This window comes from Somniosus microcephalus, chromosome 10 (assembly GCF_052327205.1).
Source record: "Somniosus microcephalus isolate GS21.2 chromosome 10, FLI_Smic_1.0, whole genome shotgun sequence".
Taxonomy (NCBI): domain Eukaryota; kingdom Metazoa; phylum Chordata; class Chondrichthyes; order Squaliformes; family Somniosidae; genus Somniosus; species Somniosus microcephalus.
Window position 1 is genome coordinate 218,133,620 of NC_140996.1, and position 27,853 is coordinate 218,161,472.

Consider the following 27,853-nt stretch of genomic DNA (forward strand, 5'->3'; position numbering starts at 1 on the left):
GCGTGGTCGTTGCCGGGTAGATGAGCTTTTGCCTGCAGGCTAGGATGGTAGGGATACCGGCAGATGGGCGCAGCCTGTCTTTAATGCAATTTGACGTTGAGATTTCTTTAAATGCTTTTCTGTAAATGGGAGGCCTTGGATATCCCATTTTACATGGGTCGGTAGATGATGGGAGTGCGAGACTAGCATCGATACCTGGGGAAACGTGCGGACAGCTAAATCATACGATTGGACCAAATTTTGCTAACTGCAAACTTACGGGCACTTCAGGCAACAATGTAAAAACTCCCACTGCGTGGGGTGGAAATTGGCACCATGGATCTCCTTCCCATTTGTACCACAGCAGCCGCCCTGTTGTTTGATGCTTTGTGCAACAAGGGAAAAATAAGAGCAGGGAGGTTATGATGGAGCTGTACAAAACGCTAGTTAGGCCACAGCTGGAATACTGTGTGCAGTTCTGGTTGCCGCACTATAGGAAGGATGTGATTGCATTGGAGAGGGTGCAGAGGAGATTCACCAGGATGTTACATGGGCTGGACGCTTCAGCTATGAAGAAAGACTGGACAGGCTGGGGTTGTTTTCCTTTGAGTAGAGAAGGCTGAGGGGGGACCTGATTGAGGTGTACAAAATTATGAGGGGCATAGATAGGGTAGATAGAAAGGAACTTTTCCCCTTCAGTAGAGGGGTCAATAACCAGGGGGCATAGTTTCAAGGTAAGGGGCAGGAGGTTTAGAGGGGGATTTGAGGAAAAACTTTTTCACCCAGAGGGTGGTTGGAATCTGGAACTCACTGCTTGAAAGGGTGGTAGAGGCAGGAACCCTCACAACATTCAAGAAGCATTTAGATGAGCACTTGAAACGCCACAGCATACAAGGCTACGGACCAAGTGCTGGAAAATGGGATTAGAATAGACAGGGCTTGATGGCCAGCACAGACACGATGGGCCGAAGGGCCTCTTTCTGTGCTGTATAACTCTGACTCTATAAGAAGCGCCTATCGTGTGTATTGCACAACATTTGCCGAGGTTTCGTCAGGCTAGAGTTTCCGAGCCTTTGTGCCGGGTAGAGTAAATAATTCGGGAGGGCTGAGAATTGCCGATCGATTTGAATTGGTGTTTGCCCCTGATGTTGCTTTTTAATTTTTTTTTTTTTTTTTAACAGCCAGTAATTGGGAGACAACATGGATTTTTCTATGTCCAAGGACCTGAACCAATTGCATCACCAATTTCAAAAATATTTACTCATCCTCCAGATTTGGCTCCGGTTGTTCATCCGGTATATCATCTTTACTCTGCAACTAACCGCTTGTTGCATAGATAATATCTAACAATGCACCAGTCGTTGGTTTAATTAGATCTGCGTTCTAATTTTAAGATCCAGGTACGGTAGTGTAGTGGTTATGTTACTGGCCTCGTAATCCTGAGGCTTGGACTAATAGTCCAGAGAAGGTGAATTCAAAACCCACCATGGTAGTTTAAGAATTTTAATTGAGTTCATTTAAAAAATAGAAAAAATCTGGAAATGAAGATCGGTAAAAGTGACCAGGAAGCTGTCGGATTGTCGTTGAAGACCAGACATCCTTCAGGGAAAGAAACCTGCCAGCCTATGTGTGACTCCAGTCCCATGCCAATGTGGCTGCCTCTTGACTGGCCTCTCTGGGCCTAGCAAGCCACTCGGTTACATCAGATTGCTACCAGCAGTTCAAGAAGCAGGCCCACCACCAGGGCAACAAGGGATGGGCAATGAATGTCGGCCTTGCCAGAGGCAACCATATCCCGAGAATTAATTTAAAAAAAAAATACTTGTCACGGGTTGACGTGCCCTACTTTAATTTTGGACAAGGCATTTTTTATGTTGTTTTGGTGCCTTCAGAACGTGAGTGGTTAAACTAATAGTGACGTAATAAAACTCACTACACACTTGGTTTGAGTATAAAGCAAGGCTTTAATCAACTTGTTTCAGAACATGGAGGTCTAGTTGTACTTCACTAGTTCCTTGTCTTACAAAATGTCCCTGGAAAGCTGGGGCCGACGCCTGAGTATTTATACTCCTTTGACGGCGCCACCAGCTGGCCGTCCAGCGTTGTGTCACGAGTAGTTTCTTGATGAATGATGAGATTTATAACAGATAGGATTTGATGTTTTTTGTGTGAAAGGTAGTTTTAAATCTTGCATTAATGCTAATAACTTGGTCTATCACTTTTACTTGAATAATATTAAGTTAGACACCTAGTGGAGTATGTTTATCCCAGGGAGAAAAAAAAATCTCGCCTTAAATTCCAAGTGTGGATCAGACTAAAATCCCATTACACCATGGAAACTTTCAATTGCCAAAATGTGGAAACTTTTGTTTCTGTGTGTGCGTGTGTCTGTGTTTTCCCCCCAAAAAACAAACTGGAAATCTCAGTTTTGGGGCCATTGCACCTTGATGGAAGGCCCATACCGCAGGACACGTTACTGTTGAAGAGTAGCAGAGAAGGCAAGATAAATCCCAGGAAGTAGTAATGCCCCACTGGGCTTTTTAAAAAAAAAAAACTAAACCTAGAATGATGCAGCACAGAAGGAGGCCATTTGGCCCATTGTGTCTATGCTGGCTCTTTGGTAGAGCTATCCAATTAATCCCACTCCCATGCTCTTTTCCCATAGCCCTGTAAATTTTAATACAGTAAATCTAATCATGGTTGGCGTTGTGAAGACTGCCCTGCACCCCAATCCAACCCGTCCCTCCCACTCCAACAAGGGAAGACCGGGGAAGGGGGGGGGGGGCCCCTCAACAACTGTTTAGTCGGGACGTCCCGGAGATGGATTGCGCCATTGGGGGGAACAGCAACCGTGGCCTGCCAGACTCGCGAGCCATCCTCGTGAGCCGATCTGCTGCTGCAGAAACCAACACTTCCACCCCAGTCACTGACCCGCACGTTCAACACTCTGATCATGATACAGGCCCAGCGGTATGGAAGGGTGCCAAAAAATCCAGTAGTCTTATGGCCCTGGGGAAACCTTAGTTAGAGTAGAAGATCGTGCACTGTCTTGATTTCAACACCGTGAAGAGATGGGATCGAGGAGCGTGTTTTGAGCTTTTATGAGAAAGAAACTGTTCCTTTTATTGGTGGGGGAATGAGCTGGCATTGAATGTACAGGAAACTCTTTTTTTAATCCGGCCCCAACGGGACTGGCGTGGTGCCGGTTGATCAAAAAGTCCAGATTACAGAGAGGTATACTTACCAAGGTATGAGAGCCCCGTACACGGCCACAGATCCAGGCGTCCCTGTTGCATGGCAACAGGTGCAGGAACCCCGGTTACACGGCCACAGATCCAGGAACCCCGGTTACACGGCCACTAATATGAAGTAAAACTTACCTGAACCTACTCCTGCATTTTGCCGGTTAAGAGAGATTTCCGGTTATTTAGGTGCTGGTAAAAAGAGAGTTTCCTGTAGTATGTGACGGGATTACTAAGGGTCATATTTTCCTCTTAAATAATTTTAGACCTAAACTGTGAAACACGTCTGGCAGAAAGTGTCAGTGGGCCATCGCCCATGCTTAATGCGGATTGCTCCCATTGGAAAAATAGGTTACGAAAATTAAAAAGCAAGAGGAAAATGGCTTCTTTTCCCTTGTTAAAGCCTTCCTTTAAAGGCTCCTTCTGCAAAACCGTCACAAAATTACGCAGGTTGGGAGAAAACAGAAAGGGAGAATTTCACTCCCGGTTCGACCAAGAGTTGGCGAGCTTAAATAAAGTCTAAGGTTTCAGAGTACAGGAAACTTTGGTTTATCTGGAGGTTGTATGTCCGGAAACCTCGATCTACCGGCAGAAATCAGGAGCCATTTTGTTAGTTTTTTTTTCTTCTCGTGGCTTTGTTTTCAACAGTCGGGCTCTGGAAAGTCTCTCTGAAGCTGTTGCTAAGCTACAGCGATGCTTCCAAGGTATGGGCCGACTGTTTACAAGCTGTTGCTAAGCAACAGTGTTTGTTGTCAGATACGGAGATGAAAACCTCCGTATGCTTCAACATTAACTTTGTATGTCCGGCAGTTTTGATAGATCGGCAACAGCTCGGTCCCGTCGGTGCCGGATATAACAAAGTTTCCTGTATTAACCACAACAGTGATGGAAGCAAGTTGTACCACTATGCTTTCTGTTTAAGAGCATGGATGTAGCAACCGTTGCCAGATATTGCGGTACAGCGGGAGAAAGATTTTTCTAAAAATGGTAGAGCAGGGCATGACCATGACTGAGCAGTGCATGAGTAAGCTTGGGATCAAAGTAGATCTATTATCTGAGCGAATGAGACCTGCAGGGACAGTCCCACGCTCTGCATTGCATTAGCAGTGCTAGTGAAGGACTTCACTGATCTCAACTTTAACATCCTCCTCCTATATTAAGACATGGCGATATCCTTACCTTAACCTTAGTCTGCTTTTTTTTCTCCAAGCCCTAGAACATTTTAAGAGACAAACTCCCAGGTTCTGACGAAGGGTCATCGTCCTGAATCGTTGACTCTCTCTCTCTCTCTCCATGGATACTGCCTGACCTCCTGAGTGTTTCCAGCATTTTCTGTTGTTATTTCTGATTTTCCAGCATCTGCAGTGTTTTGCTATTATCCCAGGTCTTTGCATTGGTCAACCCATAGTTGACCCAGTTGAGGTTCAAGAAGGCGGCTCACCACCACCTTCTCGAGGGCAATTAGAGGTGGGCAATAAATGCTGGCATTGCCAGTGATGCCCACATCCCAGGAACGAATAAAAAAAAAAAAAGATGTGGTCATGTGGAGACAACCACTTGTATAGACTTGATGGGCTGAATGGCCTGTTTCTTTGCTTTACCATTCCATGATTTTATTTTGTCTTTTGATAGGATCTGAAGATATAGTGCTGTTAATTCCTTTGAACTCTTGTACTGGATTGGTGTATTATCTCTACGTTAACATAGAAACATGGAAGAGCAGGAGTAGGCCATTAAATATGATCATGGCTGATCCTCTATCTCAATACCATATTCCCGCTCTTTCCCCATGCCCCTTGACGCCTTTTGCGTCTAGAAATCTATCTCCTTCTTAACTATATTCAGTGCCTTGGCCTCCACAGCCTTCTCGGGTAGAGAATTCCACAGGTTCACCACCCTCTAAGTGAAGAAATTTCTCCTCATCTCAGTCCTAAATGTCCTACCCCGTATCCTGAGACTGACCCCTCGTTCTAGACCCCCCCCCAGCCAGGGGAAACAGCCTCCCTGCATCCAGTCTGTCTAGCCCTGTCAGAATTTTATACGTTTCAATGAGATCCCCTCATTCTTCTAAACTCTAGTGAATACAGGCCTAGTCGACCCAATCTCTCCTCATACGACAGTCCTGCCATCCCAGGAATCAGTCTGGTGAACCTTCGCTGCACTCCCTCTATGGCAAGTTAAATTAAATTTGAACTCCTTACGATTTCCGACCCCAGATTGAGCCGCGCGGCACGGCGCGTGCTGGGTTCTATCGGAGCGACCCCCGGATGCACTCGCCGCGCCCGCCCACCCGTCGCAATTACAGAAAGCTTTAGAAAATGAGAGACTGCAGTGAAATTGAGGGGGTGATCAGCACGGGTTGGATGCAGACCAAGCCTCCCTCTACCCCCCGCTCTCATCAAGCGCTCCCAGGGCGGGGAAAGCAGTGACTGGAAAAACTGTGACAGCCACTCATTGTTGTCAGTAATGCAGAATGTGCTCTCGGATCGGTCACCCAGATTAGGCCACTCAAAGTTCTCTCTGCTTTGACCAAGTGCCGCATTCCTAGTGCAAAAAGAAAAATACTGCGGATGCTGGAAATCTGAAATAAAAAAAGAAAAATGCTGGAGATACTCAGCAGGTCAGGCAGCAGCTGTGAAGAGAGAAACAGAGTTAACGTTTCAGGCCGATGGCCTTGAAGGTCTGATGAAAGGCCATCGACCTGAAACGTGTAACTCTGTTTCTCTCTTCACAGATGCTGCCTGACCTGCTGAGTATCTCCAGCATTTTCTGTTTTTATGCCGCATTCCTAAAACCGTTTTGTGATGAACTTGTCAAAGTGGGGACTCTACCCCCCCGATGTTGTGTTTCTTTGTTCAGTTTCACCTGCTCAGATATTGGCGAATAGTAGTGTTCATGTACGATATCATGTGTGTTCAGTTTTATAAAAGTAAAATAGTCTCTGCATTGGTGCATGATTAGCTGAGGGGGGGGGTTGCCGGGAAAGAAGTTAGTGTTCCTTAATTAAATCCCTGCTTTTTTCCTGCAAGTATTTATCCAATTCCCTTTTGAAGGCTACTATTGAATCTGTTTCCACCGCCCTATCAGGCAATGGATTCCGAAACCTAACCACTTGTTGTGTAAAAAAGTTGTTCCTCATTATTTACTCTCTCTAAATCCTTCATGATTTTAAACACCTCTTATCAAATCTCCTCTTAGCCTTCTCTGCTCCAAGGAGAACAACCCCAGCTTCTCCAGTCTACCCACGTAACTGTAATCCCTAATATAATATCAAATAACATTTGAGTTTTAAAAAAAAAGTCTCGTAGCTTTCTGGTTGCTCTGGACACTGCCTGCTCCCTATCTTGATGATGAGACAGGTCCGCAACTGGAAAGTCCCCAGCAGTAAAGACCTCTGACTATTGTACGTTTTCTGCTCCCGCGGTATTGGAGCGCCTTTTTTCATTTGTAGCATTTCACATCTGGGCGAGTTGCTGTAATCTCTGCCCACCCTGTGCCACGTAGAGGAAAGCTCCCTCTATTCGAATTGCTTCCCCGCTCACCCAACCCGGTGCCAGTGAGAAGTTTCCATTTCCTACACTGGTCGTCATATTGCTTCACTTGGGTGAGATTTCAGGATAGGAATCATGGTTAATGCCGATCCTGTACGAGGTGTGGGTTAATACTGCGTTGAAATAGCACACGATAGGAATTTGATGTGAATGTGTTTAGCGTTTGTACGAGACGAGGGCTGATTGTAATTCCTGCATTTGGTGATTGATTGAATGAATCATAGAACCATCGAATGGTTACAGCGCAGAAGGCGGCCATTCGGCCCGTCGAGCCCGTGCCGGCTCTCTGCAAGAGCACTTCAGCTAGTCCCACTCCCCCGCCCTTTCCCCGTAGCCCTACAGATTTTTTTTCCTTCAGGTGCTTACTTCTACAACTCCCTTTCGAAAGCCACGATTGAGTCTGCCTCCACCACCCTTTCAGACAGATCCTAAACACTCGCTGCGTAAAAGAGTTTTTCCTCATGCCGCCTTTGGTTCTTTTGCCAGTCGCCTTAAATCTGTGTCCCCTGGTTCTCCTGGCTATGCAATTTTGTAATGTGGGTTTACCTGTTTGGACTAGAACCCAAGCCAAATTGCAGCTGTATTCTCACACTCTGCACAGTTTTGGGGGTGGAGGGGATACCTCGGCAGTAAGTGTTACTGATGTTGTAATGATCTTAGTCCCACACATAACCAATATTAAGCTACAATCACTGGGAAATGAGGTATGGTGCCTGCGGTCTCTGGGCCTGGTGGCCAGTGGTTGACTGCACAGAACTTCAGAACCAGTCATTATTCTTTCTGCAAATAACAACAGAAAATGCTGGAAAAACTCAGCAGGCCAGGCAAAATCCGTGGAGAGAAAATAGAGTCAACGTTTCGGGTCAAACCCTTTGTCAAGACTGAATAAGCACAGGAAATGAAATAGATTAAGAGGCCAGGCTGGGAGAGAACAAAAGAGAAGTGAAGAGACATTAAGAGGTATTCAAAACGAGACGAGATGGTGATGGGACTAGTGGAGACAAAAGACGGCTCTAGATTAGGTGTGAAGTGCGCTGGCAGAATGGGAGAGAAAAAAAAGGGGGGGGGGGGGGAAAGGCCAAAACAAAGGTGTGGATAAAAAATAAGTAAAAATGTAATGGGGGCTGAGGTTATGATCTGAAATTGTTGAACTCGATATTGAGTCCGGAAGGCTGTAAAGTGCCTAATCGGAAGATGAGGTGCTGTTCCTCGAGCTTACGCTGAGCTTCCGTGGAACAATGCAAGAGGCTGCAGACAGTGAGGTCTGAGTGGGAATGGTGCGGTGAATTAAAATGACAGGCGACCGGAAGCTCAGGGTCATCCTTACGGACTGAATGGAGGTGTTCTGCAAAGCAGTCACACAATCTGCGTTTGGTCTCCCCAATGTAGAGGAGACCACATCGTGAGCAGCGAATACAGTATACTAGATTGCAAGAAGTACAAGTAAATCGCTGTTTCGCCTGGAAGGGGTGTTTGGGGCCCTGGACAGTGGGAAGTGGGGAGGTATAAGGGCATGTGCTGCATCTCCTGCGCTTGCACGGGAAGGTGCCAGGCGAAGGGGAAGGGGTGATAGAGGAGTGGACTAGGGTGTCTCGGAGGGAGCGGTCCCTACAGAATGCTGAAAGGGGAGGGGAAGATGAGTTTGGTGGTGGGATCACTTTGGAGGTGGCGGAAGTGGTGGAGGATGATCCGGTGAATGTGGAGGCTGGTGGGGTGAAAGGTGAGGACAAGGGGAACCCTATCGTGGTTCCGGGAGGGAGGGGCAGGGGTGAGGGCAGAAGTGCGGGAGATAGAATGGACACGGTCGAGGGCCGTGTCAACCACAGTAGAGGGGAATCCTCGGTTGAGGAAAAAGGAAGACATGTCGGAAGCACTGGTGTGGAAGGTGGAGACGGAGAAACTGGGAGAATGGAATAGAGTCCTTGCAGGAGGCGGGGTGGGAGGAAGTGTCGTCCAGGTAGCTGTGGGAGTCAGTGGGCTTGCAGTGAATGTTGGTCAATAACTTATCCCCAGAGATGGAGACGGAGAAGTCGAGGAAGGGAAGTGAAGAGTCGGAGATGGACCATGTGAAGGTGAGGGAAGGGTGGAAATTGGAGGCAAAGTGAATGAAATTGTCAAGTTCAGAGTGAGAGCAGGAAACGGCACCGATACAGTCATCAATGTACCAGAAAAAGAGGTGAGGGAGGGGACCCGAGTAGGACTGGAACAAATAGTGTTCCACATATCCCACGAAAAGGCAGGCATAGCTAGGACCCATGCGGGTACCCATAGCAACACCTTTGATTTGGAGGAAATGAGTGGAGTCAAAGGAGAAGTTGTTCAATGTGAGAAGTTGTTCAGCCAGGCGGAGGAGGGTGGATGGGGACTGGTCGGGCCTCTTATTCTTTGTGCTCAGTTTCCTCACTTTTTTTTCTTTCCTTTTAAAGCTAATTGTAGTGGTTATGTTCCTGGACCAGTAATCCAGAGGCCTGGGCTAATAATCCAATAGTCCCGGAGTTCAAATCCCACCGTAGCAGTTTGAGAATTTCAATTCATTTTGTATTTTAAAAAAAATAATGGAAATAGAAAGCTGGTATCGGTAAACGGGAGCATGAAGCTGCCGGATTGTCGTAAATGCCCAACTGGGTCACCTGCAGAGCCAGACTGGCAGTAGGCGAATCATTCGCTGACCATAGGCAAGACCATTTGGTTTTCAGATTTAAAGGGTAAGATGAGTGGCAGAAGGTGATCATCATGGCACCAGTTAAAATCATGTGCAATAAAAATGGCATTCGGCTTATTCGGTTACTGTAAGTCATGAGTTACTTTCAATACTGGGATATTAATAGACTTTTATGCTTGCACAATCTTTCATTTAGAGAAAAGGAAAGCTGTTCCCCAGCGCATCTTTGTCGTCTAAAGAAGTAAGCATTGTTGTGTATGTAACCTGTTCCACCTTAAGAGAGCTTAAGCCTGTTCCACCTTAAGAGATGTACTACTTTCTCTGGCTGCTGTAGACGTAATACCGGGGGTGAACACACCGGTATATAAGCACTGTGCAGTAATCTTGTATTCAGAATAGTCCCTACCTCCAACCAGTAAAGACCTGTTTTTGATTGTTATTAATTAGTCTGTGTCTTAATTAACTAGATAACTCACAGATTTAACACTGGCGACGAGTCTGATTCGGACCCTGCGGCAGTCACTCCACGGCAGCTTCGTCCACAGCCAGGATGTTGCAGAGAGGTTTCTACCCTCTCCACCCCACTGGAAGACATCCTGACCTCGGAGCCTCCATCGGCGACCGTCCGCTTCTTCTCCAGCTTGGTGGTGGGTAAGCCGTTGTCTGAGCCGGGCAGCGACGCGACAGGCAGTCGACCGCGTTGGCTGCACGAACGGGGCTGGGGGAGTCGGAGGAATAGGGCGCGAGAGCAGCTTCGAGCGGGAGGCGTTTCAACAGAGCGATCGCATCTCCTGATAAGGGCCGAGAGCCGCGAGAGCGATCGCATCTCCAGATAAGGGCCGGGAGCCGCGAGAGCGATCGCATCTTCAGATAAGGGCCGCACTCGGGCTGACAGCGTCGGGGGACGGGTGGAGACCGCTAAGCGCGGGAAAACCGCCATTTTGGGGGCGGAGGACGACAGCAAGAGCGGGAAGCCACCATCTTTGATTGTAAAAAAAAAACATCTGAGGAATTACAAATCTGATAAAGTACTACAATGCCTAAACACGGGAATATTAGCACCTTTGATAGTGACATCGAAGATTGGGCCATATATGTTGAAAGAGTAAAAAATTATTGTAAGGCCAATAAAATTCGTGACCAAGATAAAGCTCTAACATTATTAAATTTAATGGGTGCAAAGACATACGGGCAATTGAAACACCTGTTATCACCAGATGAACCGGCGGATAAGACGTTCGATGAGATTGTTACTGTCCTGAAAGATCATCTAAACCCCACGCCGCTGATGCTAGCGGAACGATTTAAATTTTATGACAGAAGGCAACTACAGAATGAAAGCAATGCTGAATATTTGCTGGAATTGCGTAAATTAGCGAAATATTGTCAGTTTGGAACGGGACTGACAGATGCACTACGAGACAAATTTGTGTGTGGTTTATTTAAACAAGATACACAAAAGCGACTGCTCGAGGAGAATGAGCTGACGCTTGAGAAGGCGGTCACTATGGCAGCAGCACACGAAGCCGCAGCGAGAGGCACGGCAGTAATGCAGCTACGGTCACCGGAGCTCAGTGCAAACAAATTGGAGTGGAGTTCTGTCAAATGTTATCGTTGTGGAAAGACAACGCATGATCAGAACCAGTGTTGGTTTAAAAACCAAGCATGTAGAACATGTGGTAGGCTTGGACATATAGCTAGAGTATGCAGGTCAGGGAAGAAGACCAGCAACAAGAAGCCACCGCAAGGAAAATACGCAAAGGTACACAAGGTGACCGAACAGGAGTCCGATTCAGACGCTAGCAGTAATGAACTGGCTAGCTTAAGCTGTAATGAACTGGCTAGCTTAAGAGTACTCAATGCTGGTAAGGGTGCAGACCTCCAGACAATTTGGGTCACTCTTCAGATAGAAGGAGTCCAAGTAAAACTGGAATTGGACACTGGATCGGCATTGACGGTCATAAATAAGAAAGATTACGGAAAGTTATTCCAACATATTCCCCTACAGGATACGGGGATTATATTGAAAACATACACGGGGCAAAGAGTGTACCCCATCGGGAAAATAGAGGTTGCAGTGGTCCACAAGGGCGAAGACAGTCAAATAATGGACTTATATGTGATATCTGAAGGAGGTCCTCCACTACTAGGACGGGAGTGGATTAGGAAAATGAATATGGACTGGCATTTCCTACAAACAATAACGAGTGAGAACTCGGTGAAGATAGTCGGCCCAGACTCTGGAACGGATGATGGTAAGCCCAACTCAGGTGCAAAAGACAAAGTTTCAGCACAGAATTCCACTGAGCAACAACAACATAGTTTAACTGTGGATTCTGAGTCTGGCAAGTCTACTGATGTGCCCATTTCTGAGGGACACCGGGCTCGAACTCAACTCCATTTCAAACTACAACAGCAATTAGAACAAATGCTTCGCCGTTTTGAGCAAGAGTTGAATGCAACGAAAGAGTTCTTTGATATAGAGTTGGAGAATCTGGAAAGACAACAGAAGCAGCTGATGGAGAAAATGGAGCAGGAGCACACAAAACGTCTGATGTCAGAGGAGTTAACGGTCAGCCAACTCCTGCATATGCTGAAGGACAGGACTCTGAAATGGGAAAAACTTGAACACGAACTTCAATATTCAAACGAAAGGGGTTCGGAGCTCTCAAAGGTTATTGGAAGAGCTGAGGTGGCAACACAGACTGAGATGACTGCAACAGAGCAGCCCTTGGATGCCAAAAGTACGCTGACTCACGTCAACGTAGAACAACAGACCGCTGAAACAGCTGCTCCGGTAGAGGGATTGAATAGTCCGATCAATCAATCTCCAAAAGAAGTTGAAGTAGTAAAATCTCAAATGAGGTCATTAGTAAACGACTTGCTGAAAGCCCAGAAAAAGCTGGATGAAGAGGTACGCATGAAGAAGTCTCTTCAGGAAAGATGTCTGGACTTGGAACAAAAGCTGGCTAACGCCCAGCTGGGTATGGAGGAAATAGAAGACCCTCTCGCTGGCCTAGATCAGGACGACACCGAATATTACCATGACCTATTGAGTGACACTGAATATTATAGTGACCTGGTCTGCCCAGCTTGTGATGAAAACTCCCAAAGTGCAGAAACCATGATGAATCACAAAAAGTCTCAGAAACACCGGGAGATGGTGGCGCTACTACTGAAAAAGGAGGAAGAGAAGGGAGCCCAGAGAGGATCCAAGAAGCAGAAAAGGAAAAGTCGAAACAGAAGATGACCCATCTGAACCATTATCACCTCTACCAGATCACACACGTGGTCCCTCCGAACGGAGCCAAATCAGTTCGGAAGTTCAAGCTGTTAAATCCATGAAAGGACTATTGAATGAGTAACGTGAACCGACTACACCACAGAGATTGAATCTGTGAACTGTTTTCCGCAGAGACTGAATCTGTGATCTGTTACGTTAAACATGAAGTTATATATGTATATATGTTATTACGTTATGTTAAATGGGGGGGTGACTATAAAGCTAAGAAGGGAGGAGTGTTGTGTATGTAACCTGTTCCACCTTAAGAGAGCTTAAGCCTGTTCCACCTTAAGAGATGTACTACTTTCTCAGGCTGCTGTAGACGTAATACCGGGGGTGAACACACCGGTATATAAGCACTGTGCAGTAATCTTGTATTCAGAATAGTCCCTACCTCCAACCAGTAAAGACCTGTTTTTGATTGTTATTAATTAGTCTGTGTCTTAATTAACTAGATAACTCACAGATTTAACAAGCATATGTTTGGCAGTGAGGAAACTGAGGCACTTTTTATTTTTAGGTGACTAGAAGTGAAGGCACTTTGGGGGCAACTCTGTGATCCAGTACTGCGAGCAGGGAGCCGTGCCCTTAGGGACGGTGGGTTGTATCTGGCCCGCTCTACCTGCAAGTATGGCCGGGAGCACAGCATTGTGGAACCCCCCCCCGGTACATGGGCCAGAATTCCGCCTGGCAAAATAGCTTGGGTCGCCTTGCTGTTTGTCACGGTGCCACTCGCTGTAGAGGTTTGAAGTAATTTCTTCCCTCTTTTTGTATCTAAACACGGCGTAGAAATGGTCCCCTGTCAGTTAGTGGGGCGGACTCATGGATGTCCATCTGGCTTCTCTGATTAAAATTGGCAGTTTAATACGTTTTGCTCTGTGGCCGCACAACCCTTCAAGAATAATTTTGGACAAGCCTGGAAACCAGTCAGCATCTGAAAAGCAAAAATGTGTTGGATAGAGAGCCTTTGTCGGAACGGATTTAATCCAATCGTAATGTTAGCCGAAGATTTTCTTTCAAGTCAAATAGCCTTGCAATTAGCCTGCGATTAACCTGGGAGATGCTGGAAGGAACTTAGTGTTCCTTCATTAAAGTACGAGATCAATTGGTTGGGAAGAAGCGGGAAATCCCCATTCGAGCATTGAGGCATGGGGACTTTGGATTGAGTATTTTTCATGGGCTATATTTGCAAGGGGGCCCCCAGGGTTGTATTTGCAGGATATCCCCAGGAGTGTGTTGGTATTTGTAGGGGGGCCTCAGCGAGTGTGTCAATATTAGCAGAGGGTCCCTGGGAGTGTCAATATTTTTAGGGGGACTTGGGGGGAAGGTGGCAGTATTTTAAAGGGGCATCTGCGCGTGCATCGTATTTGCACAGGGTCTCTGGGAGTGTGCCAGTATTAGCTAGCGGGTCCTTGTGTAGTGTGTCAATATTTACAGGACACCCTTGGGAGTGTGTTCGTACTTGCAGGGGTTCCCCGACCCACCGAGTTTTGAGTGCCATTGCTCTGAAACCAAATGCAGGGAAGTGTGAGACCGTCCACTTTGGATCAGAGAAAGGCAAATTGAAACGTTTTTTTCTTAACGTTGCGAGACTGTGAACTGTGGGAAGAGCAACGAGATTTAGGTGTCCAGGTGCATTAATCAATAAAAGCTCATGCACACGTACAAAATGTAATCAAAAAGACTAATGTTGGGCTTTATCTCAACGAGATTGGAAGACAAAAGTGAGGAAGTGATGCTTTAGTTGTACAGAGTCTGGTAAGACAATGGTGATATCCTAGCCTTATCCTTTTGTATGTTTTTTCAAGTCCTAGAACTTCAAGACAAACTCCCAGGTCTTTATACTGGTCAACCCATAGTTGACCCAATTGGTAATATGTAGTTGCATGCTGGTGGAAGTCCGTTCACCTGCGCTGGCCCAAATTGTTAATGCATTTCAAGAATGCTGTTCATAAGGAACTCCAGATCCTAGTAAGTGGCAAAGGGTATTTCCCCCCGCACCCCCCCCCCCCCCCCAAAAGCTTGGTTTTGCTATCTTAACCAAGCTGGATGAACAATGTATTTGAGATTTACTCTGCTTAAGTGACGGATGTAGTTGCTTGAGAAGTTTGAAAGTAGCATTTCCCAGTGTCGGCTGTGGCGCAGTGGGTAGCACTCTCACCTCTGAGTCAGAAGGTTGTGGGTTCAAGTCCCCACTCCAGAGATTTGAGCACAAAAGATCTAGGCTGACACTCCCAGTGCAGTACTGAGGGAGTGCCGCACTGTCGGAGGTGCCGTCTTTCAGATGAGATGTCAAACTGAGACCCTGTCTGCGCTCTCAGGTGGACGTAAAAGATCCCATTTTGAAGAAGACCTGGGAGTTTGTCTTGACGTTCTCCCCGGTGTCCTGGCCAATGTCTATCTATCCCTCAATCAACATCACTAAAAAACAGATGGTCATTATCATATTGCTGTTTGTGAGAGCTTGCTGTGCGCAAATTGGCTGCTGTGCTTCCTACATTAACAACAGTTACCACACTTCAAAAGTACTTCGTTGGCTGTAAAGTGCTTTTGGGACATCCGGTGGATGAGAAAGGCGCTGTATAACTTTCTTAAATTATAATCTTGGGGTAGACTTTGCAACTTGCTGCCTGGGCAATGGGGCTGTAACGGGCAGCTGCTCCGCAATACCAGCTTTATACCCGGGCGGCAAATTGCAAAACTAGCTCTACGTCAAGTCATAGTTTTCTTTAGTTCCTGCCATTGAACTTGGACTGCACAGAACCTTCAGCAGCAACATTGCATGAATCTGTGATCTTAATTTAGGTTTATTCATTTCCGGACTGCATGACCTTTTTTTGCTGTGTGCAGTAGCAATAATTATATGGCACAGTAGAGACTAAGCCTAGTGTGTGAAGAATTGAGATTTACAGATCATTTCCCTTATTTTCAACAGCTATTATTTCCATCTAAACCTGCAGCTAATGTAAGAAAGCAGAATGTGCCATTAACTGTCGAACCCAGAAAGTCGTCTCTGAAGATGGTACAAGTGAATATCAAACTGCAACTAGCCTCATAAATCAAACCTCTCAACTACCCAGCCACTTAAAAAAAATAAAATAAAAAAAAATAAATAAAAATAAAATAAAAATAAAAATAAAAAATAAAACTAACTTGCAATCTAATACTTGGGAATCACAGAATCACAGAATCTACAGTGCAGATAGAGGCCATTTCGGCCCATCGAGTCTGCACCGACACATATCCCACCCTATCCCCGTAACCCCGCACATTTAATCCCCCAACACTAAGGGTCAATTTATCATAGCCAAATCAACCTAACCCGCACATCTTTGGACTGTGGGAGGAAACCGGAGCACCCGGAGGAAACCCACGCAGACACAGGGAGAATGTGCAAACTCCACACAGACAGTCGCCCGAGGCCAGATTTGAACCCGGGTCCCTGGCGCTGTGAGGCAACAGTGCTAACCACTATGCCACCGTGCCCCGTAATGTTAGCTAGCAATGCCACAAATGAATCCTGTTAGGTATAATTGCTTTTTAAAAGGGCACGATCTTTTTACAAAAGATTGCTTTGTGAACTCTATGTAAGTCGTGCCGCGTTGTTGTGTCAGTCCAGTTTGGGGCACCAAGACGATAGCGATCCGTGACTTGCCATGTCCTGCCTCGGCAATCTTTCCCACCGCACATCCTCTACGGTTCTGATTGTAATGCAGTACGTGTCTGTTTTGGCGGGGTAGGGGGGGATTCCTCAGCAGTAACTGTTACCGATGATCTAATGATCAGTCCCACTAGTACCCACAGGAGTGCGTTCGTTATGATGCTGGACGAGTAGTCCAGAGATCCGCACATAATCCAGAGAATGTGAGTTCTAAATCCCAATGTGGCAGTTTGAGAATTTCAATTCAGTTTATAAAAAGTACCAGCTTTTTATTTATTTGTTTTACTTGCTGATGCCAGTATTTTTTTAATACAAAAGCTGGCATCAGTAAGGTTGCACTGATGCTGTCGGACTGTCGTAAAAACCCAACTGGTTCACTAATGTCCTTTAGGGAAGGAAACCTGCTTCCTTACCAGCTCTGGCCTACGTGCAACTCCATTCCTGCACCAACTAGGCCACTGCTCTCTGACGTGGCCTAGCAAGCCACTCCATTGCGTGAAAGAAGGCCCAGCACCACTTTCTCAGGTTAACGAGGGATGGGCAATAAATGCCAGCCTGGACAGTGATGCTCACGTCGCAAGAAAAAAAGATAAATTTGCACAATGACTGGAGCGGAATGACTCAAGTTTTTTTCCCAAATAGTGAATTAGGTCAGTATTTTTATGTCTTGTCAATATTCTCCCCTGGCCTCTATATTGACTATTTACTGAGGTATGGTTCTAAGGCGGTAACAGCCTCACGCTGTATCAGCTGTGTGAGCCTTGATGGTGAATGTGGACAGACTATTCAGTCTGGGGGAGTAGCACAGTGAATGTTAACCCTGTCCTGGTGTAACGTTCACACGTGTGCACCTTCCAGCAGGGCTGGCTGGATTTTGATCAGGAACAGCAACCCTGGCACATGCTGTAATTTTTTGTTGCCCCTCTCTAGCACAGGGAGGCTGCGGTCAGTCGTAACAGCTGACCTTGGTGAGGGCAGCAGTCAGGGCAACGCAGCATGGTCTGCGCGGCTTGGCGCTGTACGTGGCAGTGCCTTTACCCACTCGGCCTTCGGTCCTGGGTTAGGTGTTGGGCACTGCACCTGCAGAGCCAGATTGGCAGTAGGTGGAATGTACCATAGGCCAAGACCACTGGTTTTCAATTTTAACGGGAAAAATGAAGCAAGTTGGCAGAAAGCGATGAATCTCAGCACCAGCTAAAATCAATAAAAATAGAATTTGCCTTGTTCAGTTACTGTAAATCATAAGTTGCTTACTTTTAAAACTGGGATATTAACGGAGCTCTTATGTTTGCCCAATTTTTTTGTTTAGAGAACAGAAAAGATATCCCCCAGCGCATCTGTGTCGACTAAACAAGTAAGTATATGTTTGTTCAGTGAGAAACTGAGGCACTTTTTAGATTGTGAAGTGACTAGTAGTGATGGCACTTTGGGTTAACTGCTGATCCAGTACTGCGAGCAGGGAGCCGTTGCCCCCAGGGAAGGTGGGTTGTACCTGGCCCGCTCTACCTGCAAGCGTGGCTGGTAGGGTTGCCAACTCTGGCTGGGTGTATTCCTGGAGATTTCATCACATGACCTCCCAGCCTCAAACTACCCCACCCCCGCTCTCCCGCCATTGGTCCATCCTCCGGGCGCGCTGCCTTCCCACGGCCAATTGGAAAGGGAACAGACTCTTTGTTACCCAATCGGATTCCTCTCGACTGTTGGTGAAGTAGCCCTTTTCTCCCTTCCCCCATCTCAAATATTTTTATAACTAATAAATGAAAATGTTTGAAGAAAATGATTTAAAAAAAATACAATTTTGTTTAATGCTCCGATTGATTTTTCTCCTGGGTTACCTGCAGTCATGTCCTGGAGACTAATCTTCAATTCCTGGAGACTCCAGGAGTATCCAGGAGGGTTGGGAACACATGTGGCTGGGAGTGTAGAATTGTGGAGTTACCCCTTGTATGTGGGCCAAAGTCCTGTGGACATCTCCAACACTGTAGTAATCCACATTTACCTTGCGTGCGTATATAAAAGGAAATTCTGAAACTTTGAACATAAGTTATCACATTCTCTTGACTCTCTAAATTTTTCTTTTAGAATCATAGAAACTTATGGCCCATCGTGTCTGTGCCGGCCGAAAAGGAGCTATCCAGCCTAATCCCACTTTCCAGCTCTTGGTCCGTTGCCCTGTGGGTTACGGCACTTCAAGTGCATATCCAAGTACTTTTTAAATATGATTGAGGGTTTCTGCCTCTCCTACCCATTCAGGCAGTGAGTTCTTGACCCCCACCACCCTCTGGGTGTCAAAACAAATTCTCCTCAATTCTCCTCCAGTCAAGGTGATGCTGTCAATGCTGGAAATTGGAAAACGTTTTGTCTGCATTTTGTCGTATAGTGTTGGCTTCAAGCTCCCTTTGCTCCACCCAATCTCGGGCAAGCGCCCCTGTACCAATGTGATTCTACTCCCCTCTACTTTGGTCATACTTGTGAATGTCCATGTGGCCTCTCTAATTATAATTGATAGATTAATACAATTAACACTGGGTGGGTAACCCTTTAGGAATAAAAACAGAAAATCCTGGAAACACACTGCCGCTCAATCAGCATCTGCAAAGCAAAAAGGTAGTTAATGTGTTGGATAGAGAGCCTTTGTCAGAATGCATTTACTCCAACCAGAAGATTTTCTCTTCTCCGATGCTGTGTATTTTCCACCATTTTCTGTTTTTCGCTTTTTTTTTTTAAATCGCACTCTCGCCAGGAACCACTGTTGAATCTCCCTGAGCTCATTTCACACTGGATTCCTGCATAGTATTTACCGCACAAGAACAGGCCATTGGGCCCAACAGGTCCATGCCGGTGTTTATGCTCCACACGAGCCTCCTCCCGCCCCTCTTCATCTAACCCCATCAACATATCCTTCTATTCCTTTCTCCCTCTTGTGTTTATTGAGCTTCCCCTGAAATGCAGCTCTGCTAGTCGCTTCAACATGTTTGATGTGAAACTATTTGGAGAGACACCCAGTGAAGACTGGGAGCTAGTAGATGCCGTCTAGGTCAATTAGACTGGCATCCATTTCAAGATCCGCTGGATCTGAGCACGAGCCCCAGAGGTGAAAGGGCAGCGTGTTAACCCCCCCTGCTCCATCCAATGCCCCAATGAGAGTTTTTTGAAAAGACACAACTTTTGATCAACCTTCTGCTTCCCCACCGTAATCATAGAAATTTACAGCACAGAAGGAGGAAGCCATTTGGTCCATCTTGTCTGTGCCGGCTGACAAAGGGCTGTCCACCCTACTCCCACTTTCCAGCTCTTGGTCCATAGCCTTGTAGGTTACAGCGCTTCAAGAGCATATCCAAGTACTTTTTAAAAATGATGAGGGTCTCTGCCTCTACCACCCTTTCAGGCAGTGAGTTCCAGACCCCCACCACCCTCTGGGTGAAAACATTTCTCCTCAAATCCCCTCTAAACTTCTGACCAATTACTTTAAATCTATGCCCCCTGGTTATTGACCTCTCTGCTAAGGGAAATAGGTCCTTCCTATTCACTCTATCCAGGCCCCTCATAATTTTATTCACCTCAATTAGGTCTCCCCTCAGCCTCCTCTTCCAAAGAAAACAACCCCAGCCTACCCAATCTTTCCTCATAGCTAAAATTCCCCAGCCCAGGCAACATCCTCGTAAATCTCCTCTGCACCCCCTCTAGTGCAATCACATCCTTCCTGTAATGTGGTGACCAGAACTGCACGCAGTACTCTAGCTGTGGCCTAACTAGTGTTTTATACAGTTCAAGCATAACCTCCCTGCTCTTCTATTCTATGCCTCGGCTAATAAAGGCAAGTATCCCGTATGCCTCCTTAACCATCTTATCTACGTGTCCTGCTACCTTCAGGGATCTGTGGACCTGCACTCCAAGGTCCCTCTGATCTTCTGCACTTCTCGGTGTCCTACCATTTATAGTGTATTCCCTTGCCTTGTTAGCCCTCCCCAAATGCATTAACTCACACTTCTCCAGATTGAATTCCAGTTGCCACTGTTCTGCCTACCTGACCAGTCCATTGATATCTTCCTGCAGTCTGCAACTTTCTTCTTCATTATCAACCACACGGCCAATTTTTGTATCATCTGCAAACTTCTTAATCATACTTCCTATATTCAAGTCCAAATCATTGATATATACCACAAAAAGCAAAGGACCCAGTACTGAGCCCTGCGGAACCCCACTGGAAACGGCCTTCCAGTCACAAAAACACCCTTCGACCATTGCTCTTTGTTTCCTGCCTCTGAGCCAATTTTGGATCCAACTTGACACTTTGCCCTGGATCCCATGGGCTTTTACTTTCATGACCAGTCTGCCATGTGGGACCTTATCAAAAGCCTTGCTGAAATCCATATGGACTACATCAAACGCACTACCCTCGTCGACCCTCCTTGTTACCACCTCAAAAAATTCAATCAAGTTAGTCAGACACGACCTTCCCTTAACAAATCCCTGATTAATCCATGTCTTTCTAAATGAAGATTTATCCTGTCCCTCAGAATTTTTTCCAATAATTTTCCCACCACCGAGGTTAGGCTGACTGGTCTGTAATTACTCAGTCTATCCCTTTCTCCCTTTTTAAACAACGGTACCACATTAGTAGTCCTCCAGTCCTCTGGCACCACACCTGTAGCCTGAGAGGATTGGAAAATTATGGTCAGAGCCTCTGCTATTTCCTCTCTTACTTCTCTTAACAGTTTGGAATACATTTCATCTGGGCCTGGGGATTTATCCACTTTCAAAGATGCTAAACCCCTTAATACTTCCTCTTTCCCTATGTATATTTCATCTAATATTTCACACTCCTCCTCCCTGATCGCAATTTCTGCATCGTCCCTCTCTTTTGTGAAAATAGACGCAAAGTATTCATTAAGAACCATACCCATGTCTTCCGCTTCCACACACAGGTTACCTTTATGGTCCCTAATAGGCCCTGCTCTTACTTTAGTTATCCTCTTAATGTATTTATAAAACATCTTTGGATTTTCCTTCATTTTACTTGCCAATATTTTGTCATGCCCTCTTTGCTTTCCTAATTTCCTTTTTAATTTCACCCCTGCATTTTCTATACTCCTCTCGGCTTTCTGCAGTATTGAGTCCTCAGTACCTGTCATAAGCTTCCCTTTTTTTCTTTATCCTAACCTGTGTGCTCCTTGACATCCAGGGAGCTCTAGATTTGTGTCTTTAAGGGAACATACTTGCTCTGAACCCTCCTTGAATGCCTCCCACTGCTCTGACACTGATTCACCTTCAAGTTTCTGTCTCCAGTCCACTTTGGCTAAATCACCTCTTTTTCAAGTAAAATAGTCTTTCAATTGGTGTATGGTTAACCTGGGAGATGTTGGAAGGAATTTAGTGTTCCTTCATTAAAGTATGAGATCAATTGGTTGGGAAGGAGCTGGAAATCCCCATTAGGGGATGCATGGGGACTTTGTGATGGTGATCTTGATGGGCTGTATTTGCAGGGAATCCATGTGACTGTGTCAATATTAGCGGGAGGTCCCTGGGAGTGTGTCAGTATTTTCAGGGAATTCCTGCGAGTGTGTTATATATGTACTGGGTCCCCCGGGAGTGAGACAGTGTTTGCAGCGGGTCTTCAGGAGTTTCAGTATCAGTAGGATGTACCTGGGTAGCATGTCAGAATTTACAGGGGGTCCCCAGGAGCAGGATATACCTGGGTAGTGTGTCAGTATTTATAGGGGGTCCCCAGAAGTGTGTCCGTGTTTGAGGGATGTGTCATTGTTAGCTAGAGGGTTCTTGAGTAGTGTGCTAATATTTACAGGACATCCTTGGGAGTGTGTTAGTGTATAGCAACATAGAAACATAGCAAAATAGGAGCAGGAGTAGGCCATTTGGCCCTTCGAGCCTGCTCCGCCATTCAATATAATCATGGCTGATCCACTATCTCAACACCATATCCCGCTCTCTCCCCATACCCCTTGATGTCTTTTGTGTCTAGAAATCTATCTCTTTCCTCCTTAAATATATTCAGTGACTTGGCCTCCACAGCCTTCTGTGGTAGAGAATTCCACAGGTTCACCACCCTCTGAGTGAAGAAATTTCTCCTCATCTCAGTTATATGCAGGGGGTTCCCTGACCCAGCGAGTTTGAGAGTGCCATTGCTCTAATGCCAAATGAGTGAGATTGTACACTTTCAATTCGCAAAAGACAAACTGAATTATTTTCTTAACGGTGAGAGACCGGGAGCTGTGGAGCAGCGAAGGGATTTACGTATCCCTGTACACACATCATCAAGAATCATAGAAATTTACAGCACAGGATATACCTGGGTAGCAAGTCAATATTTGCAAGAGGCCCTGGGAGCAGGATGTGCCCAGGTAGCAAGTCAATATTTACATGGGGGTCTCTGGGAGTGGGATGTACCTGCGTAGCATGTCAATATTTATAGGGGGTCCCCGGAAGTGTCAGTGTTTGAAGGGGGTCCTCAGGAGTGTGTCATTATTAGCTAGAGAATCCTTGTGCAGTGTGCCAATATTTACAGGACATCCTTGGGAGTGTGTTAGTATATGCAGGGGGTTCCCCGACCCAGCGAGTTTGAGAGTGCCATTGTTCTAATGCCAAATGAGTGAGGTCGTACACTTTCGATCCGCAAAAAACAAACTGAAGTATTTTCTTAACGGTGAGAGACCAGGAGCTGTGGAGCAGCAAAGGGATTTACGTATCCCTGTACACTCATCAAAAGCTAGTGCACCGATACAAAAAGTAATCCCAAAGACTAATGTTGGACTTTGTCTCAACGGGATTGGAATCCAAAAGTGAGGAAGTGATGCTGTAGTTGTGCAGAGCCTGGTGAGACCTGGCGATATCCTTACCTTCTCCTTGCTGTGCTTTTTTTTCCCCAAGTCCTAGAACTTCAAGACAAACATAGGAACAGGAGGAGGCCATTCAGCCCCTCGAGCCTGTTCCGCCATTCAATGAGATCATGGCTGATCTGCCATCTAACTCCATATACAGTACCTGCCTTTGGCTCATAACCCTTAATACCTTTGGTTAACATAAATCTGTCAAACTCCGATTTAAAATTAACAATTGATCTAGCATCAATTGCCGTTTGCGGAAGAGAGTTCCAAACTTCTACCACCCTTTGTGTGTAGAAGTGTTTCCTAATTTCACTCCTGAAAGGTCTGGCTCTAATTTTTAGACTATGCCCCCTAGTCCTAGAATCCCCAACCAGCGGAAATAGTTTCTCTCTATCTACCCTATCTGTTCCCCTTAATATCCTGAAAACTTTGTTCAAATCACCCCTCAACCTTCTAAATTCTAGGGAATACAACCCTAATTTGTGTAATCTCTCCTTGTAATTTAACCCTTGGAGTCTGGGTATCATTCTGGTAAACCTACGCTGCACTCCCTCCAAGGCCAATATATCCTTCCTAAGGTGTGGTGCCCAGAACTGCTCACAGTGCTCCAGGTGTGGTCTAACCAGGGCTTTGTATAGCTACAGCATAACTTCTACCCCCTTGTATTCTAGTCCTATATATATAAAATATAGGCCAGCATTCCATTAGCCATTTTGATTATTTTTTATACCTGTTCATGACATTTTAATCTATGTAACTGGACCCCCAAGTCTCTCTGGTCGCCACTGTTTTTAGCTTTTCATCATAGTACCCTGTTCTATCCTTTTTAGGTCCAACATGGATGACCTCCCAGGTCTGTGCCCCTGCGCTGGCCCAAAATGTTAATGCATTTCAAGAGTGCTGTTTAGAAAGAGCTCCAAATCCCAGTCAGTGGGAAAGGGGCTTTTTCCAAAACTTTGTCGTGCTATCTTAACCAAGCTTGATGAACAAAGAATTTATGATTTACTCTGGTCAATTGGCAGTTTAGTTGCTGGAGAAGTTTGAAAGTAACATTTATTATAATTTTGGGGTAGATTTTCAACTGGCTGCCCGGGAATGAAACTGATAGTTTCTGTAACGGGAGGCTGATCTGTGATGCCAGTTTCACACCCAGGCGGCTAATTGATAAACTATCCCTAGGTCAAGACTTGTTCTTGTTCCCGCCATTGAGTTTGGATTGCACAGAGACTTTAGCAACAACATTGCATGAATCCATGATCTTCATTTGGGTTAATTCATATCTTTTTAAGAGGAAGATATGACTTTTTTTTGCTGTGTGCAGTAGCATTAATTATATGGCACAGTAGAGACTAAGCCTAGTGTGAAGAATTGCAGTTTACAGATCATTTCCCTTATTTTCCACAGCCAGTATTTGCATATAAACCTGCAGCTAATGTAAGACAACAGAATGTGCCGTTAATCACTGAACCCAGAAAGTCGTCTATGAAGATGGTACATGTGAATATCAGACTGCAACTAGCCTCGTAAATCAAACCTCCCAACTACCCAGCCACTTTAAAAAAAAAAAAACGAACTTGCAATCTAATACTTGGGAATGTTAGCTAGCAACGCCACACTAAGGGAGAAAAATTCAGTATCGCCCATTTTGGGGCACTAATATCGGCCGGGTGCAAAGTTTAGCGCCCGGTGCTAATTATCGCCTCCGACTGCAAAATTTGCCTCTATCGCCCCTGGAGGTGATTTGAGCGCTAAATCAGGCGCTACACACCTCCAAGGTGCAAACGTCAGGGAGCGAGGCGCTACCTCAGAATGCTACCGAAGCTCAGGCGATCTCCGTTACCATGGAAGCCAGACAGACTGGCGCCATCCAGTTCTCAAAAGGGAGGGGCCATCTTGGCTGGTCAGCCACTCCCTGCTCACTGCTGCCTCGAAACTTGGCCTGGAGAGACCTCAAAATCAATTGTGTTGGAAGCACTAATGGATAGGCCCAGGGAAAGAGTTCGGCGCTTAGGAACCTCAAAAGTGGTGCTTGATGCGCTATCAATTACTCATAAAAGACTGAGAGTTAGAAGAGTAACTAAAGGCTTTTATTAACAACAGAATGGAGGTCTGCCTCGCGTGGTCGACCGGTCCATGATACTAAGGGCTGGGGAGCAGTCACCTTTATACTAGGACCTGTGGGAGGAGTCAGCCGAGGCATGTCCAGGCATGTACACAGTGGAATACAAACAGGACAAACAGGAATACAAACAGTGGTTTACCACAGTGCTGAGGGCCAAAACTCCTTAGGACAGCATTAAAACCAAAAATTTTGCCGACAAGAAAAGGCAGGAAGCGCCCGCCTTTAAATCGTGCTCCCCCAGCCCCTTCCCGACTTGAAAATGTTCCCCTCTACCTTTTGTTCCCAGCGGCAGGCGCTAAGGCAGGGGGCGCGACTTAATAGCAGGTCCATGGCATTGCACGCTTGACTGACATCACGATCTGCGGGTGCAGGAGATCGTGGCGGTAGTGTTTAGCGCCACCGCAAAACGACTGGTCAATTTCGCGAGCGGCGCTAAAATCGCCGCGCTCGGACGCTAAGTTCCTAGCGCCCCCGGAGACGCTAACTGGAGGTGCTAACCAACCGAATTTTTCTCCCTAAGAGTTTAATGAATTATTTTAGGTATAATTGCTTTTTCAAAGGGCACGATCTTTTTTTTACAAAAGGTTGCTTTGTGAACTCGATGCAAGTCGTGCCGCGTCATTGTGTCAGTCGAGTTTGGGGCACCAAGACGCGAGCGATCAGTGACTTGCCCTGTCCTGTCTCTGCAATCTTCCCACCGCATGTCCTCTACGGTTCTGATTGTAATGCAGTACGTGTCTGTTTTGGCAGGGTGGGGGGTGATACCTCAGCAATAACTGTTACCAATGATCTAATGATCGGAGTCCCACTAGTACCCACAGGAGTGTGTTAGTTATGATGCTGGACGAGTAGTCCAGAGGTCCGCACATAATCCAGAGAATGGGAGCTCTAAATCCCAACGTGGCTGTTTGAGAATTTCAATTCAGTTTATAAAAAGTACTAGCGTTTTATAAAGATATTTATTTTTTACTTACTGATACCAGTATTTCTTTGTAATACAAAAGCTGGCATCAATAAGGTGACAATGAAGCAGTCGGATTGTCATAAAAACCCAACTGGTTCATGAACGTCCTTTAAGGAAGGAAACATGCTTCCTTACCGGGTCGGGCCTATATGTGACTCCATTCCTGCACCAAGGTGGTTGACTTTTACAAAAGCAAAATACTGCAGATGCTGGAAATCTGAAATAAAAACAGAAAGTGCTGGAAATACTCAGCAGGTCAGGCAGCGTCTGTGGAGAGAGAAACAGAGTTAACATTTCAGGTCGATGACCCTTCATCAGAACTGGTTGACTCTTACCTGCCCTCTGAAGGGGCCTAGCAAGCCACTCGGGGCAACTAGGGATGGGTAATAAATACAATGTCAAGCTACAATTACAGTGCATTAGATGTTTGATTACACAGCACTTCTGTGTTTGTCCCCTTCCTGCTCGCTCTCCTCGCTGTTTCTGGCCTTTCGAGGTAGTGTAGTGGTTATGTTACTGGGCCAGTAATCTGGAGGCCTGCACTGCTAATCCGGAGAACGGGAGCTAAAATCTCACCACGGTAGTTTGAGAATTTGAACTCCATTTGATGAAAAGTTGGCATCAGTAACACGGTGACCATTGAAGCTGCCGGATAGTCGTACAAAAAAAAAACCAACTGGTTTCACTAATGTCTTTCAGAGAAGGCAATCTGCTTCCTTACCGGGTCTGGCCTACGTGTGACTCCAGTCCCGCACCCACTTGGTTAACTCACTGCCCTCTGACGTGGCCTAGCAAGTCATTCCGTTGTATGAAAGAAGGCCGAGCACCATATTCTCAGGATAACCCAGGACCGGGACACTCACATCTCAAAGAATTTGTTTTTTTTTAAAAAGGTTACATTTGGCATAATTTGGAGCTTTGCCTTGTTCGGTGAGATTTAAGGTGGTCATGGAAAAAGACAAAGACGGCCCGGAAATAAGGGTTCTAAATTGGGGGAAGGCCGATTTTAATATGATAAGGCAGGATCTGGCCAAATTGGACTGGGAGCAGCTACTTATAGGAAAATCCGCATCAAAACAGTGGGAGACTTTCAGAAGGGAAATAGAGAGAGTACAACGCCAACATGTTCCTGTAAAGGTCAAGGGTGGGACCAACAAGCAAAGGGAACCTTGGATGACAAGGGATATACAAAAATGCATTAGAAATAAAAGGGGGGCTTTTGGCAGTTACAAAAGACTAAAGACGGAAGAAGCCCTAGAGGAGTATAAAAAATGCAGGGGCATACTTAAAAAAGAAATTAGGAGGGCGAGGAGGGGCCATGAAATAACACTGGCGAGCAAAATAAAGGAAAATCCTAAGATGTTTTATAAGTATATTAAGGGCAAGAGGATAACCAGGGAAAGGGTAGGGCCCATTAGGGACCAAAGTGGCAATCTGTGTGTAGAGCCAGATGATGTAGGCGGGGTTTTAAATGAATTTTTTGCATCTGTGTTCACTATGGAGAAAGACGATGCAGACATAGAAATCGGGCAAGGGGGCTGTGACAT

At 45.9% G+C, this 27,853-nt stretch overlaps 1 protein-coding gene across 27 annotated transcripts in view; it reads left to right on the plus strand.

Annotated features, from left to right (window-relative positions):
• Positions 1-27,853, plus strand: part of gyg2 (glycogenin 2) — a 145,694-nt gene that overhangs the window by 88,285 nt on the left and 29,556 nt on the right. For 13 of the 27 annotated variants that reach the window (XM_085999650.1, XM_085999646.1, XM_085999651.1 and 10 more), the window contains 4 exons: positions 1,161-1,274; positions 15,653-15,745; positions 17,688-17,732; positions 24,625-24,717. The exons of 1 other annotated variant lie outside the window; for it this stretch is intronic. In XM_085999650.1, the coding sequence (XP_085855776.1) occupies positions 1,161-1,274; positions 15,653-15,745; positions 17,688-17,732; positions 24,625-24,717 (345 nt within the window). The remainder of the gene's footprint in view (positions 1-1,160; positions 1,275-15,652; positions 15,746-17,687; positions 17,733-24,624; positions 24,718-27,853) is intronic. 13 more of the 27 variants (XM_085999639.1, XM_085999635.1, XM_085999645.1 and 10 more) reach the window with 10 other exon arrangements.